General features: G+C 36.7%; 1 protein-coding gene across 6 annotated transcripts in view; it reads right to left on the bottom strand.

Annotated features, from left to right (window-relative positions):
* Window positions 1–5,336: 5,336 nt before the first annotated feature.
* Window positions 5,337–17,517, bottom strand: part of plcb4a (phospholipase C, beta 4a) — a 41,840-nt gene continuing 29,659 nt past the window's right edge. For 3 of the 6 annotated variants that reach the window (XM_066668026.1, XM_066668000.1, XM_066668009.1), the window contains 14 exons: window positions 17,242–17,406; window positions 16,092–16,296; window positions 14,725–14,813; window positions 13,023–13,167; window positions 12,812–12,864; window positions 12,360–12,425; window positions 12,031–12,197; window positions 11,783–11,858; window positions 11,510–11,685; window positions 9,400–9,501; window positions 9,113–9,170; window positions 8,934–9,020; window positions 8,751–8,787; window positions 5,337–6,136 (listed from right to left, as the gene is read on the bottom strand). In XM_066668026.1, the coding sequence (XP_066524123.1) occupies window positions 6,060–6,136; window positions 8,751–8,787; window positions 8,934–9,020; window positions 9,113–9,170; window positions 9,400–9,501; window positions 11,510–11,685; window positions 11,783–11,858; window positions 12,031–12,197; window positions 12,360–12,425; window positions 12,812–12,864; window positions 13,023–13,167; window positions 14,725–14,813; window positions 16,092–16,296; window positions 17,242–17,406 (1,503 nt within the window). In that variant the 3' untranslated portion in view covers window positions 5,337–6,059. Of the gene's footprint in view, window positions 6,137–8,750; window positions 8,788–8,933; window positions 9,021–9,112; window positions 9,171–9,399; window positions 9,502–11,509; window positions 11,686–11,782; window positions 11,859–12,030; window positions 12,198–12,359; window positions 12,426–12,811; window positions 12,865–13,022; window positions 13,168–14,724; window positions 14,814–16,091; window positions 16,297–17,241; window positions 17,407–17,517 lie in introns of those variants that run through there. The other 3 variants (XM_066668036.1, XM_066668017.1, XR_010802205.1) reach the window with 2 other exon arrangements.

A 17,517-nucleotide genomic window follows, 5' to 3' on the forward strand; every position in this document is an offset into this window, starting at 1 on the left:
CATTGACAAACCTTTCCTTTTGTCATTATAAAATGAAGGATTTAAAAAAAAAAGGATCTCAAAGCTGGAGTTACTACTTTTCCTTACCAGAATACTAAGATTCTGTACACAAAACAGAGTCCAATAATTTGTAGCCCATTCTTTTAATGTGTGAAAGCTGCTACTTTCAAAGAGCACCTACTGCTGTCACATGTGATCAACTTTGAATCTGTAGAAAAACAATAATGACAGAATTATCATTCTGAAGCAAATGCACATGATTTTTAATCATTTTTAATCAATGACCCCAGCACTGGGTTGAGGAGCAGCTTCATCCAGGACCTTAGGGGTGTGTTGGAGTGGTTTTAATGATCTAAAACTAGTCATCCAAAATCAGTACATGTCCTTACTGATGTTTAAGTGGATGCAATGAAATCTTCACCTCAGTGTTCCAAAATCTGATGTAAATTGTCCCAAAAGGGTAGAGGTCACTACTACAGCAAAGATTTCAGAATAAATATTGGGAAAGTGTGTGCCTATAAAAATGTACAAGCATACACTGTACCATATTAAGGGGTAATATACAGCTTATCCAAATCATTCAAGAACTGATTAACAAAGCATTGAAAGGGTTTGAGCAATTTCCATTTGGATGCTTCAACAACAGTCATTTTCCAAGCAAAAATACACCCATAAATAAATTTTATTTATATAAATAAAAATAAACACCAGTCCACAGGTCCCCAAGGAGCAAAGTGTAAGTCAGTAGCACCTGTGTAATTACACTATAATTTTACCACATGATCATTAGCCCATTTTTTTTTTTTAAATCTGAATAGCATGAAACATGCATGAGGTGTAAGAGAAAAGCTGGTCTGGGCAACACATCAACCACATCACCATAAACACTTCATCACCAACACTGCTCTGTTTGAATCTCACTACAATCCCTTGATTATTGTGGGAGACTCTGCCAATCCTATGGCAAGCATCACACAGTTCATAATCCAGAACAAAGAGGGCTTGATGGACCAAAAGGGATTTCTTACAATCCAGGGTCAACAATTGGATTTTGCTAGATTCAGCAGGCTTTTTGAACAAAGCACCATTCCCTTGTTGTTCACTACAGCAACAATATATTGTTGCTGCAGGAATAAAACTTCTCATCTCTGCATTTGTTTTACATATTTTAGACATAATTGAAAAACTCCAGCTGCTCTTTACATTATGTTAAAATAGATAAAGAGTGAACCCAGCGAAATACTACAAAATCACATGGGAGAAAATCCTTATAGTTTTTAGGGTTTTTTTCCTTTCTCCTGTAAAGTTACTGTTTCTGAGATCTGTCAGCCATGATATACTCATAAGCTGCACATTTCAATTTGACCTATACCGAACCCAGCCAATGTACAGCCAATTATAATAATAATAATAATGATAATAATATACATTTTACAATTACATAAAGGCCTCATGCACTAAGCCTAAATTTTAATTTGTACACTCTCGTCTTTTGTGCCGTCTCTTCAACTCTAGCATCCATTCTGAGTTAACACCAAAATATTACAGAAGTGTCCTGTTCCCAAAGGAGTCACTGACATTATATTACACTACAGACACTGACATTCACATCATCACCTATTCAAACACACCTCAGCCTCTTTGCCCATATTTCTCTCATGTGCTCTAAAGTGTCTAAAAACACTAAAGGATGTTTCAGATGGAAAAAGGAAATTTAAGGTAAAAAGCTGAAAAAAATATCCAAACACCATTCAACCAAAACATTAAAATGACCTTGGTATTTCTACACTCACTCTCCATGTTATCATCTCCACTGACAATACAGGAACACTCTGTATTTCAACAATTACAGACTGCAGCTCATCTATTGCTCTGCATACTTTGTTAGCCCCTGTTCACTCTCTAATTCCTTTCACCTTCCGATGGGTTGTGGATCATTTTCAGCACTGACGTGGTGCTGCCATGTTAGTGTGTGTTGTGCTGATGGAGCTGTTGGAGAAGTGCTGCTGGATTTTTAAAACAAGGTGTTTATACACTTTTTGATGGTGGACTATTCTCAATCTTTGGAAATAAATGTGGAAATTTTACAAACTGCATTTCCAGAAAAGTTTGAACATTTTGTAAAATGCAATAAATATAATAACGTGTGATTTAGTTACATTATGTGTGATAAAGTTACGATAAATCCAAGCACACCATTGTTTTTCTTGTGAAATTCCCAATACGTTTGATGTGTCACATGACCCCCTTCCCATGGAAAAAACAAAAGTTGGATCCAAAATGGCCGACTTCAAAACGGCCGCCATGGTCACCACCTATCTTGAAAAGTTCCCTCCCCCCTCCCATATACTAATGTGCCACAAACAGGAAGTTAATATCACCAACCATCCCCATTTTATTAAGGTGTATCCATATAAATGGCCCACCCTGTACAATTTCAGCCACACTGATTTTAAGCCTCACAGTATAAGCAGGTGAATATAAAATGTACTAAATGAGCATTGACTAAAGGCTCAGCTTTGCAATCAAAAATAGATAATGTCACATCACTTTATGCTAACCTTTGTGAGAGGTGTTTTATTATCTACCAAGCTTCATATTGTGAAATGATTCAGGAAACCTGGAGAAACATCAGTCCACATAGGGTAAAGCTGGACAGCAATGTTGACTGAGTGTGAGCTTTAAGCCCTCAGATGGCACTGCATAAGAAACTAAAGTGAGGAATATAACCAAATATTCTGGGAATTTCTTTAAAACTGTCCACCAACAACATAAAGAAATGTAACCTGAAATTCTAAACAGTTGTCCAGAAGACAGTAGAGACATGTGGTGTTGTCAAATTGAGTTAATGGTACAGTTTGATTTCTTTAAAAAAATAGATAAAATGTTTTTTGTGCTGATGAAAGGCACCATCCAAACTATTATCAGTGATAGGTGCACAGGCCATCTCTCATGGTATAGGAGTTCATCAGTGACCAAAGCATGGGTGACTTTCAGATATGGGAAGTTGCATTGAAACTCTGGGATTTGAGAGTTGTTTTTTCTTTCTCAACACAATCCAAGGCCTAATTCTGTAAGTGCTACAACATGTCTTTATAGATGCATAATGTTTGTGCTTGATTTGCCTGCTTGTAGTCCAGATCTGTTTCCTATGCTGCAACATGAAGAGAAAAATCCGAAAGAGAGTGTGGAGTAGATGAAGTCCAGCCAGAATGGGCACAAATTCCACTTGCAAAATTGTAATCATTAGAATACTTGAGTTCCCAAATGATTAAATGGTCCAATTAAAGTGAAAGCTGATGTAATACAGTGGTAAACATGCATTTGTTCCAACGTGTTACAGGCGTCTAATACAAAATTTTATAATTGCAAAATACAATCAAGCTGTGCTGTGAAAATACTGAAAACATTTTTTGTTCTTTTGTCAGTTAAATTAACATATCACAGATTATTATTTTAATTACATTTAACAAAATTCCATAAAACTTTTCTGGAAACAGGGAAATGGGAAGGATAACTTTCATAGTATAAAGCAAAGAGTGGACACACAAAATACTACTACTAACTAAATAAAAATACAGTTATGTCTACAATAAATATAAATATACAATTTTGCTTTTATTGTGAGTAAATTATCACTTTTATTAGAAAATAATTCCACACCATTGACTGGGTACAAACATACTATTTTAAATTGAAACACAATATTGGCACGACTCTTGTTTATGCGTTTACTAAAAGACAAATACATTTGTCCAGCTGGTCCTCAATAATAAGCCAATCTATAAACAGAAAAATGAGGCTAATGAACTACCATTCTATTATTCTATTCCAAGCACTGGAGGAAGATGAATAACACTATGCTAACCAAAGAAAATGACTGAACAGATGACTGTCAATTGTCAATTATGCAGGTCTCCCATTAGGCTGAATGCACTTGAAGGGAAACCTAAGTGCCTGGTTTGGTCTATGTGTCATAGCAAACACATTAATGTCACCTGTATTGATGGGGAGAGAGGAATCCTGCCATCCTTTTAAGCCACTGAGAGCATATTACAGGCAATTAGAGCCTACTCTCCTGGACCCACACGGATAAAGAACGACACGGCTGGGACTCAAACCCAGCACAAGAGGAAATGTAGATGAAGCCCTTCAGCTTTTTCCCCCATTCCTAAACATCTGTGGAATCATCCCTCCTAATAACACAGCTCAGAGGAAGAGCACGTCACTAAAGATGGCGATGAGAAAGAGAACAAGAAGCCATTCAAACGTATAGGAATGATGAAACTGCAGGAAACCAGCTGATTAGATAAGCACTGCATTATCGGAGAAGAATGGCAGGCTGAACGTATGAATGATTCTGGCTTTTTCTTTCCTGCATTAAAGTTTAAAGCTCTGCTATAAAGCTAATACGCAATAAGCAATTAATGTTCATCATGTGCTAAAGTTTTAGCACCCCTAGACAACATTTTGTTGATTTTTTGAGTGAAAAATAAGTGAAGATTTTCTTTTTTTGGTGCATAATTGCTGAATATTAACATAATGGGGAAAAACTGATAAAATATAAAATGCGCCCTAACATTTGCATAGCCCACATGCAATACACCAACACCCAATTACATCCAGCAGATAAGCAGCAATTTTACATTATAAACTGTATATCAATTTCCAATTTAAATATCAGCTATGTAAAAAACATATTATGCATGTGTTCTTAATGTTGTGGTCATCAATGTAAAATCAGACATTAAATGTATATCATACATTGTAATTAACCATAAAATACATTGGAGTATTTCTATATTATGACTGTATATTGTGGCTACAGTAGTAATGCATTCTGAAGCAGGTAAAATAGAAGCTATAATGGGTACTCTATCCCTTATAGGAAAAGCAATGATGGAAAGACCAGCTGGTATTAGTTCAGCAAAGCAATGATGTGCAGATCGATCTCATGACCTTTCACTGTGGAATAAAGCACAGTGCAATCTGATTTGTTCCAGGCAACACAACACACACACAACACAACACACAACACAACACACACCAGGCTCTAATGTCCATCTATCACTTTTTGAGTCTTCAGTGATATAATGCAGAAGTTCTTTCTAAAGATATTTGAAGTATCCTCACCTCTCTCACGAACCTTCAAAATTATTTTAGATTTCCTTTTAACTTCAAAAAAAAAAAAAAAAAGGTGTGAAATACAAGTTTTTGAGAACTTTTTCCTCATCCCAAATACAGTTCTCTAGGGCTCTGGAAAGACTGCAAGTACTCTCATAAATATTCATATTCTACAATGTGCCTCAATCTCCATTTATTTTCAGATGGTGCACTCAGAGTCACTGTATTTAAATGATGAGACATGCACAGTGTCATGTCTAACAATGGAAATCAACCAGAAACATGATAGGAAAATAGGAGGGGGTCTAACAGGATAACAAAAAACTGAGGAAAAACGAGGAAAATATCAGCTTCAATCTAAGGGCAGTTCAGTTTTGGATGCTCTAATTAAACAGACATGCAACTGAAGATATTTTCCACTGAAGATCGTTTATTTAATAGTGAGCCATGAATAGAGAGGGGGTCAGTCTTCCATTAATTGATCTATTCATTTTTATTTGCTTATAGATTGGTCTGAACTAAAGGTGTTTTTTATTTATTTATTACCCAATGAGTTTTGTTTTGATTAGTATAAAATGACATCCCTATTTAATTTAATAAAAAAGTCACTATCAAATTATGATCAAACTTAACTTACTATGTCCACATTTTATAGTCTCTAATTCCACTAAGCCTTTGGCCTGAGTGTGTAAAATCGTTTTACAGCCTATATAAAAACTAAACAGACACATTATAAGGAGCATAAGGTAATACAGTAAAAATTAAGCAAGAATAAAATCTCTATAAAATAGACTCTTACAGAAAACCTATATATAAAATAATGCCCAACTTCAGGGTGTGCTTCAGTAAGTGCTCACATGTTAAAATATAAACGTATAAATGTATATAAGAGCATTTTGTTTAGACATCTGTGTTTGTTCCTGTGTGCTGTTGTCTCATGTGGCTACTGGGTGTAGAGCACTGCTGTGGCTTGTGATGAAATCTTCTCCGTCATGCACTGCTTCACTTTGGCCTGTAAGAAAACATGAAGATGTAGCACTGAAACAACAGATATGTCCACACATTCATAGCGTGTTTATACAAATGTCAGAACAGAAAGATAAAGTTTTATATACGGCTGTTGCAATCTTCATGAGTGCAATTTTCAATCTGCTAGAGCTTTTAATAGAATTACAGCCTCCATATTCAAAATGTTGTCTTCAGTTATAAGTTGGGAAAGGAAACCAAACACTACACAGCTTTTGAAAAGCATGTGTTCTGAGATCACAACCGCACTCTCACCAACAAAACTGACATTAGGGAAAATAATCCAAATTTAATTTGCAGTTACAATGTTGGTCTGAAAATCTGCAGTTAGATCTTTTCTCCCAATTATTCAGTTCTAGTGTCTGTAGCATTTTCTTTACAATTCAAAGCAAGGAGATCAGCTAAGACTTGGAACAGGAACAGAGTAGAGGTTTTTAAAGCTAAGGTTTGCTCTGGGCAGTGTGATAAACACAGTACTGCTTCTAACCCAAACAGATTGATCAGTGCTCTGGTCAGGAGCCTGCATTTATAATAGCTATGACAGTGGGAAAAAATGGAGGAGCTTCAGTCTTTAAAATAACTGGCTAGCTTGTGCTTTTTTTAGTCATGTCCATTTCCAGGAACTACTGTGGTTTCCTTCTATTACTTAGTGATACCACGCTGGGAGGGTGTAGCCTTGCATGTGTTTCTGCCTCTAATGCAATGTCAATATTACGGATTAATACGCTTGGAGGATACTACTAACAGCTAATTCTTTTGCACTGTTTGCTAGCATTGCCCTGAGTGATGGAGAGATGGAAGAACATCCTGCTCACCCAGGGAGAGTGAAGCCAATTATGCCGTCTTGGAATCCTGAACACAGATGGCTTTGGCACAAAATTTTTGATCATGCTTGGTACTCCAGCAGGAAGGGAAACGAAATTCAACACAGGTACTCATGTGCAGTACTGTTCACTTGGCAGTAGAAGTAACAACAAATGCATGTTCATGAGTCTGTATCTGTGCCATACTGTGTTGTAGAGCAGTGAATGCTGGGAGAAAGGGAAAACTGAAGTTCCTACACCCTTGCAGAATTTATCACTTGTGAAAAAAACATGGTGTATTTTGATATTAATAAGTACATTTATTAAGAAGGTCTTCTGTGGGACCGGGTTCAAAAGCATGACAAAAAAAAAATACTGAAACCTGTTGAGGTTTGTGTCCATAGCCATATAATAATGAAAGCTTTTTTTAATTCTAGCAGGAATGCCATGGAGATTTACTTTATTTTGTTAAACATTTATGTGTAGCTCATTGACACATGTAGAGCAATTCTGTCAGAAGTGCAGGTTCTAAACTTTCAAAACATTTGTAATAAGAAGATGAAAAGATGCTTGGGTGCACTTGTGTCTTGTTTTTCAGGAAGAACATTGATTGCAAATGTAGATTGTTACATATCTACATCATTTAAAATGCTATTTCATAATTACTTGCACAATACATAACTGCTGATTTCTAAGTAAGCCTGAGTAGTTTTGTCGACAAGGTCTTAAAATATGCTGTTAGTAATTTAACAAAAGCAACTGAAAGAAAATTCCAAAATATACCATGCTGACAGTCTAAGACACATTTGAAAACATGATAAGCATCTTAAAGTTGCTGTGTGAAGTATATATAGTATAAAATGTTTTGTTTTTTTTCCAACAATTTTTTCGGATTTTTATTGAATAATTAGCTTAAGAAAGAAATACATTTTTGGCTCCATCCTCTGTATCCACTCACAACACTCACACACATTTACCTATTTTGAATTTTAAAGCTATCAAAGCTGCCTAATTTTTTAAATAAATTTTGTAACTATCATTTACATTTTAACAGGGCACAAACAGACCAGAGAGCTAGCGAATGGTGAGGAAATATTCTCTGAATTTTACAAAAATGTACTGGATTTAAATTATATACAGAACATTTAACATAGTTCTCTGGGGTATTACATGCTTTGGTCAAAATAAAAAAAGTCTCAACCACTTTTACTCTGTCTAAACAATCTGTTTCAGAGACCTGTTCCTTTAAATGAGACAAACAACAGCTCAGTTCAGCACGAGAGCCCAGGAATGAGGAGCATAGAGTGATTTTTTGTGCTCATTTTGTTAGTTTTGCCCTGTTTAACCTTGTTTTTGGGCTTTCACATTAACACATATTCTTCTGACCACTGAATTATAATGTGATATGGAAACTGTCATTATAAAATTTTATATACTCATTTGAGCACTATACGTACAAGAATAACTATTATAATGCATTACGTAAGGTCTCGTAAAGCCTTATGGAAAAAAGTACCATAATAACTGTTAGTGTTGGGTTTTATGGCCTGAAGAGTACATTCAGTGACTACCGTTACTGTTGGCTCTGAGCTTTTTAGGGGGGTTCAGTAACCACAGCAGCCATAACATGAGAGTGTTCTCCTTCAGATCAGCTCAATCGCTTCAGCAACCTCAGAGTGTGTGAGGAATGGAGAAACACTTCATAGGCATGATGTACTGCACTTTCATAAAGAGAAATAAAAGAATCATGAGCAAGGAGAAGCATTGTAAAATTGATTTGTGAATGCAAGCTCCTACCTTGGCACTGAGATTCTGAATGGTGCGATTTCAGCCGCTGTGTTGCGAAACAAAAACGAAAGCAAGAAAAAAAAAAATAATGAGAGGCTGACACATTCCCAGTGAGCAGACAATGATGATATATAGAAATGACATTTGAAAGTGATATAATAATTCTGCATCAGAAGAACATAGTTATGCCACCTCGGTGATATATTTATCCAGGTTCTCCAGTTGTTCATGCTGAGCTGTCTGGAGCTCTTCAATCTCTTTAGACTGGTTCATGGCAAGCTGTCAATCAACATCACACACCTTATTGATATATTTATGGAAAAGGTAGAAATAGCCTTGAGCGCCTCTTTCATAATATTAGCGAACATTACCCTTTTTCTTTCAGTGAGAAATTTCCTGGTGTTGTTGCTGTTTAGTTCTCGAACTCTCCTGTGACACAGGCAGAGATAAAGAGACACAAAGAATAAGGAAACAAAGAAACAGGATCATGCTGGACACTAGTTCCAGACTATTACTCTATATTAGTGTGGAGTACGTTTCTTCTAACCTATTTAGATTCACCTGTTTATTGCACTAATGTACTTAACCCAAGAAAACAGATAAGATTTACAACAGAGAAACTATGTTGTGGGTGCATTCTCAGTAATGGAGCCATTACCGCTCTCGCTCTGCCTTGTTTTTGATGCTTTTGTCCTGACTGATGGCTTTGCCATTCTCCATTGAGGACTTGGCTTGGTTAGCTCTCATCTCTTTACACTGTCTGAAAGAAAGCACAAACAAGCAAACAGGCAGAGCTATTCATCAGATCAGGAGGAATATCTGAAACGGAAATAATATCTACTTGCCTTGGGACATTCAATTGCTAATAACATTACTCACTACATTTATGGATAATGTTTATAGCCTGTCTCTGAACTATTTATGGTAGCTTACCACAAAGAGGGGGTGGTGAGTGTCACAGAGGAATTATCTAATATAACTTTTGTCACCTACTTGAGAGGGTCAACAGAATTATAGATTAGACCAAGTATGAACTATGTTGGAAAAAATATCTATTATCTTTTTTTTTAATGAAAAATAACTGTGGAATTCTGAGGGGAGAAAAATCAAAAGGCTGGGTTGTGCAGGATCTGGAAGGCATGCTTGTTTTCTCATAAACAAGCGCAGACAGCACGGCCAGAGCGCAATCCTGCAGTAAAGAGTCTGACCTGAGGCTATTATTTGCCACAGCAGGGAGGCATGAAGCCATCACTGAGTTTGGGAATAAATGAAGTAACACAAGGCTACATACTACATGACATGCACGCGCACTACTACACCGTCTTTATATGGAGTCAAGACTGGCTGGGGAAACTATAATATTCATGACTTTGTTGACTTCCAACTTGCGTGACACACTTATAGAATGCTACTGCGCACACATCTTTAAACCAAATGAGAACACAAAGTACTGCCTGCTGTCCTACAAGGAAAGAATGGCAAATACATTCAAAACAGGTGTGTTAAACTGCAGATACAATGGGAAGGGAAGGTTTGGGCATCTTGGCAAAAAGAAACAGTGTTGTTTTAATGGTGCTGTACAACCCCAATACCAAAATAGTTGGGACCTTGTGTAAAGGGTAAATAAAACAGAATGCAATGATGTGCAAACCTCATAGATCCATATTAAACTCACATTAGAACATACAACACAGATGTTAAAAGTATTTACCATTTCATGGAAATATATTAACTCATTTTAAAATGGAGAGCAGCAAAGCAATATTCCGACTACAACAAATGAAAGGATTTTAGCTGCTTTAAAAAGCATTCACAAGCTGCGAGACTGTCTGTGCCAGAGTGTCTGTGCATTAAGGATTGAAGAAATAAATGTATGTTTGTGTGTGTTCAATTTAATTTTGTACAATCTATTACAATTTTATTATGTGAACAATGGGAGTCAGGAAATTGCGCATTGCATCTGCAATGCATTTTAAAGATAGTGTTACACCAAAACATCAGTTTTCAGCTTCTTTTGTACGTATCAATATAACCAGAAACAGGTTAAAATAATATGATTTGATATGTTTTTTAAAGTTTAGATATTTACATTTACAGCATTTAGCAGACGCTCTTATACAGAGAAACTCACAAAAGTGCTTAATGTTCTGAAAGAATGTGTGTCCGAGCTAGTACAAATAGGTTAGTGTCCAAATTCCCTCTGAGCTCAGATACTTCTCACAGCTAGATTTCAGTTCATGTTTTAACACAGGATAAAGATATATGATAAATTATTATTGTGGTCAAGGTTATTGGTTATCTACAGGGTTTGGACAAAACCAGCCTGGTGGCCAATGTTCATTAATTGCACATTGCACCAGTAATCACGTAGCATCACGTAGTGACCTGGCCACTATCCTGCAAGAAGAATGGCTTAAAATCCCTCTGACCACTGTGCAGGACTTGTATATGTCATTCCCAAGACGAAAAAAGGCTGCAAAAGGAGGCCCTACACCATACTAATAAATTATTGTGGTCTAAAACCAGGTGTTTAAGTTTCATTGTCCAACCCCTGTATTTTTTATAGCAATTTAAATCAATATCACTAAATGCTTACATATATTGGACAATATTTCTTTGCTGAGCATACTCTCAGTGAGAATGTATTTCTATGCATTGAAACAGTATAAGTTTAAATAAAGGTAGTTTCACACTGTGACATTATACAGGTTGATATTAAACATATTCACACTGGAATGTTGAAGTGCTTCTTTGTTTGAAGTGCTTACCGCTCATGGAGATGTGTGAGCTGCTGTGTGTGCTGCTGGTGTGTGATTAACATGAGCTTTCTGAGCAGATCACACTGCTGTAGAACATGCTGATCTCTCAGCTCCTGGCTCTCAGCTCTGTGGGCCTTCATCATCTCAGCCCATTGACGGGCATGGGCAGCAGCTGTGTTTTTAACCTGTTGTAAGGAGGAGGAAGAGGAGGATGCAGTCATACTGCTGTCTCACAGAGCACAGTACAGCTCTGGAGATGCAAGAACAAACGGAATTCTGCACCTTTGTTTTTTGGTCTGCGGTTATAGTCTTCATCTCCATCTCCTTCTTTCCCCCCGTTTCACAGCAGTTACTTTCACTGAGGGTGCATGAAAAATGAAAAAAGCACTTGTTCTATTTCACACACCAAACAAGATTAAAAATACATCCTACTCAAAAATCATGAGTCCACAGCCTCCATTATTCACTTTTTTTTTTTTTTTAAGTGTATGTATATAAAAACAGGTTATATTCAGTGCTCCGTCACTCACGGCCCCGGCAAGTGTAGGCTGTATTCACTAGAGGTGTTGCACACATCACACCTAGCTTTCTTGCTGCTTTTTTCGAGCTGCTTTTCCAGTGCACGCTTTGCCTTTTCTTGCTGCATGGAGATCTTGTCCATTTCAGAGGAATGAGTCTTCTGCAGTGCAGCTAGCACCTGCAACACAAAGGAACACCATCATCATTGCAGTAGAGTTTACTACTCCTACCTCCCCAGATCCTGACCCTGACACTACATCTTGTAAGCAGCAATTATTAAAAGCTGGAACAAAGTGCATATAAAAGTACCACACTCCAGAAAATAAAAAACTACACTTGCCTTTGCATGCTTCTTCTTCAGCGCATTCAGTTCTTTCAGTTGCTTCTTTACCAGTTTTAAGTATGCCTGAAAAATGTTCCGAAAAGGTTTTAAAAAGAAAAATAAATAAATAAAAGTGATGTACCAAAACAGTAGTAATTTATTTCCTAAAGACCATTTTCTTCTCTTAATGCTTTAGAAACACAAGGGTTCGTTTTCAACCAATATGACCTGTGTTTTTCTTCTTATTCAGAAAGTAGTCCAGGCTGCAACACTACTTATAAGTTCAGTGTGAATGGGTAGGTGTAAGCTCCTGCAGGCTCAACCGTTCACAAACTATGTCAACCTCATTGATATTACATACAATTATCAAACCTCTTCCCTTTCAAGAAAGTGAGTAAAATTCATTATAAGGATTTTTCTGGATATGGACCCTTGTTTCCTTCCCATATTAAACTGCAAATTATTTATACCTTCATCTGTTTCAGGTCATCGACAGAAACTTGAGGCATCACAGTGGCCATGTCTGAAGATTGAGGAAAATAAAATGATGCAGGTAAAATATAATGTAGGAGTTTATACAGAACCACACCAGACCATGGAAAATAAACTAGGCTTGGGATGCATGATTTTGAAGTCTGCTGATACAATTCTGAATACATAAACAGGAGGATAAGTGCTCACCCTTTTTGGAGAAAATGTTGCCTTTCTGTTCTGATGATGTGCTGTTTGTCTCTGAACTCTTCTGCGGTGACACAGCCTTCACCTGATTCGCCTTTCCTTTCTTACTCTTGTTCCTTCTGTCATTCGGTACATCAGCTATCTCCCACTGCACAAATAAGCAAAGAAATCACTCTCGGGTCAAGTTCTCTACTAATTTTAACCTTCAGAAACACACAGTGCAAACCATAAGTGGTTGGATAGTGAGATTTCTTTTTGGTCATTTTTGTGAATCTGAAATGCAATGAGCACAATACCAATTTTACTGCTGACAGCAAAACGTATTAAACAAAAGTTATTCAAATTATTTTTATTATTTTTATAAAGCACCGATCAAATAAGAAGTCTTAGAGTACTTTGTAGACCCGGAATGAATCAGATTCGGCTACACAGAGTGGGTCTCCTCATGGATGCAACCATGTTTAAAACAGATGCTGTAAATCCAAAAATACTTTAATATTTTTTTTTTTTTTAAATATTTGTTATTGTCTTTGGTGAGGGAAACGAGAACTAAAGGGGATTCAGGTCAAGTAGCTTAGTAAATCAAAGACATTCAAATATATAGACCTGAAAAACTCTTTTATTAAAAAATATTTAATATTTTTGTACTGTGGCAGGGTGAAGCACCAAGAACTAAAACTGAGCCATATAGATGGATCTGAGTAGATGAGATGATTCTGCACACTTTAGATTTCATCCAACTCGATCCAGCTGGTGTTCTTCAGGCAAATCATTAGTAAAAATGAGTGACGCATTTTTATTGGTGGCCACATGCTTCTGCCACAGACTAGGCAGTGTGCTTTGCATCTTGAGCAGTCTCCTATTCATTTTCTTCACCTCATCGGTCCATAAGACTTTATCCCAAACATCTTCAGTGTGTAACAATGCAAATTAGGGTCAAGTCACAAGAAATTTTGTGCTCACCCAATGTACAGTTATAGTTTCTCTGTGTGTGTCCTGAAATCTGATACATATCCAGGTCCGGAATTCAAGCGACTTTAAGTCAGTCCATCCCCACACTCCTGATGATTTCAATTTCCTTTGCTGAACCCCAGCTACTGATAACAAACTACTTTTTTTTTTTTTTTTTTGAGTATTGACTAATAACAAATTCACATGGCTGGTCAGGAAACAACTAAGATGCCAAGTATTCAAGTTCTTAGGGTGCTCTAAAAGAGAGGATTGGATGTAGACTATTTAAATATATTGAAATACCCTTAAAACCTCACTAATATTCTGCCCTTTAACCACAATGTTGGAATACATAAATAAAACAAAATTGCTGTCACTGACCATTTCATTTTGTACTGCACTGCATGTATTCATTGACACAGCAATGTATCACCCACACAAATTCACCCACCAATTTCATCTTGATTAGAGCAGACGTCAACACTGCAGTGATTGCATGAACTGCACTTTTGGAAAAAGCTCTTACTGATTTTCCTTAATAACGAGATTGAAGGAGAAAATAATTTGTTTATTTTACTTCAATACTTCAGAGTCTCAGGACTCTGCTGTTACACCATGCTACTAGTATTTCTTCTAAGCTTCTAAAAGTATTGTAGACCATATGATAAATGTTTAGTCATAATCTAAGTGTCAAAAAAGGAGCACATTCATTTAAAGCAATAAGTAGTATTAAGGTTATAAGACAGTTGTTTACCGTCTCAATGCCCATGGCTCTCATTTGGTCAGTTCTCTTTTCACAGATGGATAAGAACTTTTTGGGATCAGACAGTGCATCTACAATGGCTGCCAAAGAGAGAAAAAAAAAAGAAGCATATGAAATTTAACACATGGCAAGCAACAACTATAGTCACCACTCATTATCTGCAGGGAATTGATTCCAAGGGCACTGACACTCACATAGTTTAAACTCAACCTAAATCAACTCTAGAAAATATATAACACCTAACATAATGTAAATGATGTGTACATAATATTGTGTATGAAATATTCTTAATATTTTTATTAAAAAGGATCACTTGAAAATCATATTAGACAAGGTATTCAGTGATTCTGTAGGAAAAAAAAATATATGCAAAGATAATGCCCTGATATAAACAGAACAAAAATAAATCACACTCTAAAAACTTACCCCACCAACACCCCCCCATGAGCACTAACTGTCAAAGGTAAGTGTATATGGTGGCTATATAGCAGTTAACAGCAGTCTCCTTTAAGAAATTATATTAAAAAAGTTACAAATCTTATTAAAAATAATATATTTGTCCTTTAGCATAAACCTAATTGTCTCCCAACGTAAAGTATTTGTCATTTACGCAACCCACTGTCTAAGTAGAGGCACTTCAGCCATTTTCCAGACATCAAGACGTTTCTTTGCAACAATTAGTATAAATAAATACTAAATAAATTGAACTGTTCATAACTCTGAGTGTGTGTAGCATCAGTTGATCGACATTTGCCACACAATGGTGACAGTTCCAATGGTTTGGAAACTACCTGTGCAAGTTTACTTTTGAATAGTGTGGTCTACGTGTGTAGAAAATGTGACAAAAAATAAAAATGTCTGTACGTGTTTAATACAGACACAACCCTCACTGGGCTAACAATAGTACATCTGTGAAATTGCAGAAAGCTGTCATGCCTGGCGTCTCAGACATTCATTATCAAGTATCAATAGTGTCTGGATTGGTAAAATGTGCTAAAACTACCAGCTGGCACCTGTTTTCTTAAGAGTTATTTTACAGTAACTACTATGACTCATACGGCAGAGAAAACAGGGGTGAAGAGTTCTAATTTGTGATTTTTTCCCCATTCACTGTGGAAAAAATATCTGCTGTACATTAACATCCTTTAAAAGTAAAGAAGGTTCTTCCCTTCTCCTGTTTAGTTGCCATTTTGGAAATACCAGAGACTATCTGTAAGTTACTGATGGATCCCTGGAGTTAACTTCAAGTGGGATTCCTACTTGGAGATTTAATTTTGTAACTAAAGACAACACTCCACCCCACCACACCCCAGCCCAGCCCACCCCTGGCCTAGCAGCTACTGTCAAAGCAGTCTGACCTCCAAAGCCGTCGGGTATGTACGTTTTGAGGACTATGTTGCAGAAGATGGTGGGCAGGGAGAGCGGCTTGTTGCCCTCATTTCGTAGGGAGATGTGTCTGTAGCCAGCCTGCAGACCGTCCAGTGGGAGAATCCTCTGACCAATCAGCTTATTGTTGTCATCATACACCGCTATTCTGAGCACAGCAAGGTCCGGCAGGATTACCTTTGGATTGGCAGAAAGTGTATTTTTCACTGTGTGTGTGTACATGAGGAATTTAAGTGATAAGCAGAAATCCACAGTGCAGTGGAGCAAAGACATGAGGAGAAAGCACAGAGGCATGAAAACTCGCACAAGCTTTTCCTCTTATATTGCTTTTATATTACCGAAGCTTCCTGTAGATTACGATTAATAATGTCATATAAAAACTCCTGATAAAATTGACAAAATAACATCTTTTATAATATACTTCATACCAGAACAGCCTCAAGTCTAAAAGCACTGACAAGTGAATAATAATGATTATCTTGATACAATGGCACCTGCCAAAGAATGGGAACAAGGGAATAGTTCATTTTTGAAGGTGCCTTTGGAAGCTGGAAAATTTGGCCAGGGACAAACTGTGATGGATAGATGACTTTAAACGTCAGAGAATCTCCAAAACAGTCTTGTGCAATTACTGGTATAAATCAGTTAGCACCTACCAAAAGTGGGCCAAGAAGAACCGGTGAACTAGTTACAGGGTACTAAGTTCACTGAGTGCATATACATGCCCACCAATAAAATTATCATCAATGGATTTCAGCAATTCCCTGACTATTTAATGTCTTGTAAACAACATAATCTGATGTAAGAAATCACAGTAAGATTGGGATTCTTGAAGTGTGATAAAGAAACCTGAAATTTATCTCAGAAATCAGGCTTTCCTGCTCATTTATACCCTTACAATGATTTCTTTACTCTGATTCTAGGAAATCTAGCAGGTTCTGTGTTTCATATACTGTACTGCATGTTTACCTGTAATTTTGACATTAAATCACAATGTAAAGGGCAGCTGTCAAGTGTAGAAGCAAATAGTGGAACATTAAAAAAAAAACCTTAAAAGTTCTGAGAAATTTGCTCTGTGTGTTTAATAAAATTACTAATAATACAGCACCATCTTCAGCTTACCTTTCTAAACACAAAGGGTTCCTCATTGTAAACAGGGTTGAGTCCATTGTTCATCACCATCCTGGTGCGAAACTCTTTGCGAATGGTGTCTGTGGGCAGTCCGTACATGTCCACCTCCACATACGTGCCAATTTTCTTATCAGACAAAAACTGGCCTGAAATCACCTTAAATACAGAATGTGTGGGAGAACAATTTTCCAGCAATTTGCTTCATATTAGAAAGAGAACACATTCGTTATGCATAAACATATAAAACGTTGTGTATAGTAGTCCTGT

The sequence above is a fragment of the Hoplias malabaricus genome, chromosome 1, assembly GCF_029633855.1.
Source record: "Hoplias malabaricus isolate fHopMal1 chromosome 1, fHopMal1.hap1, whole genome shotgun sequence".
NCBI classification, from domain to species: Eukaryota; Metazoa; Chordata; class Actinopteri; order Characiformes; family Erythrinidae; genus Hoplias; species Hoplias malabaricus.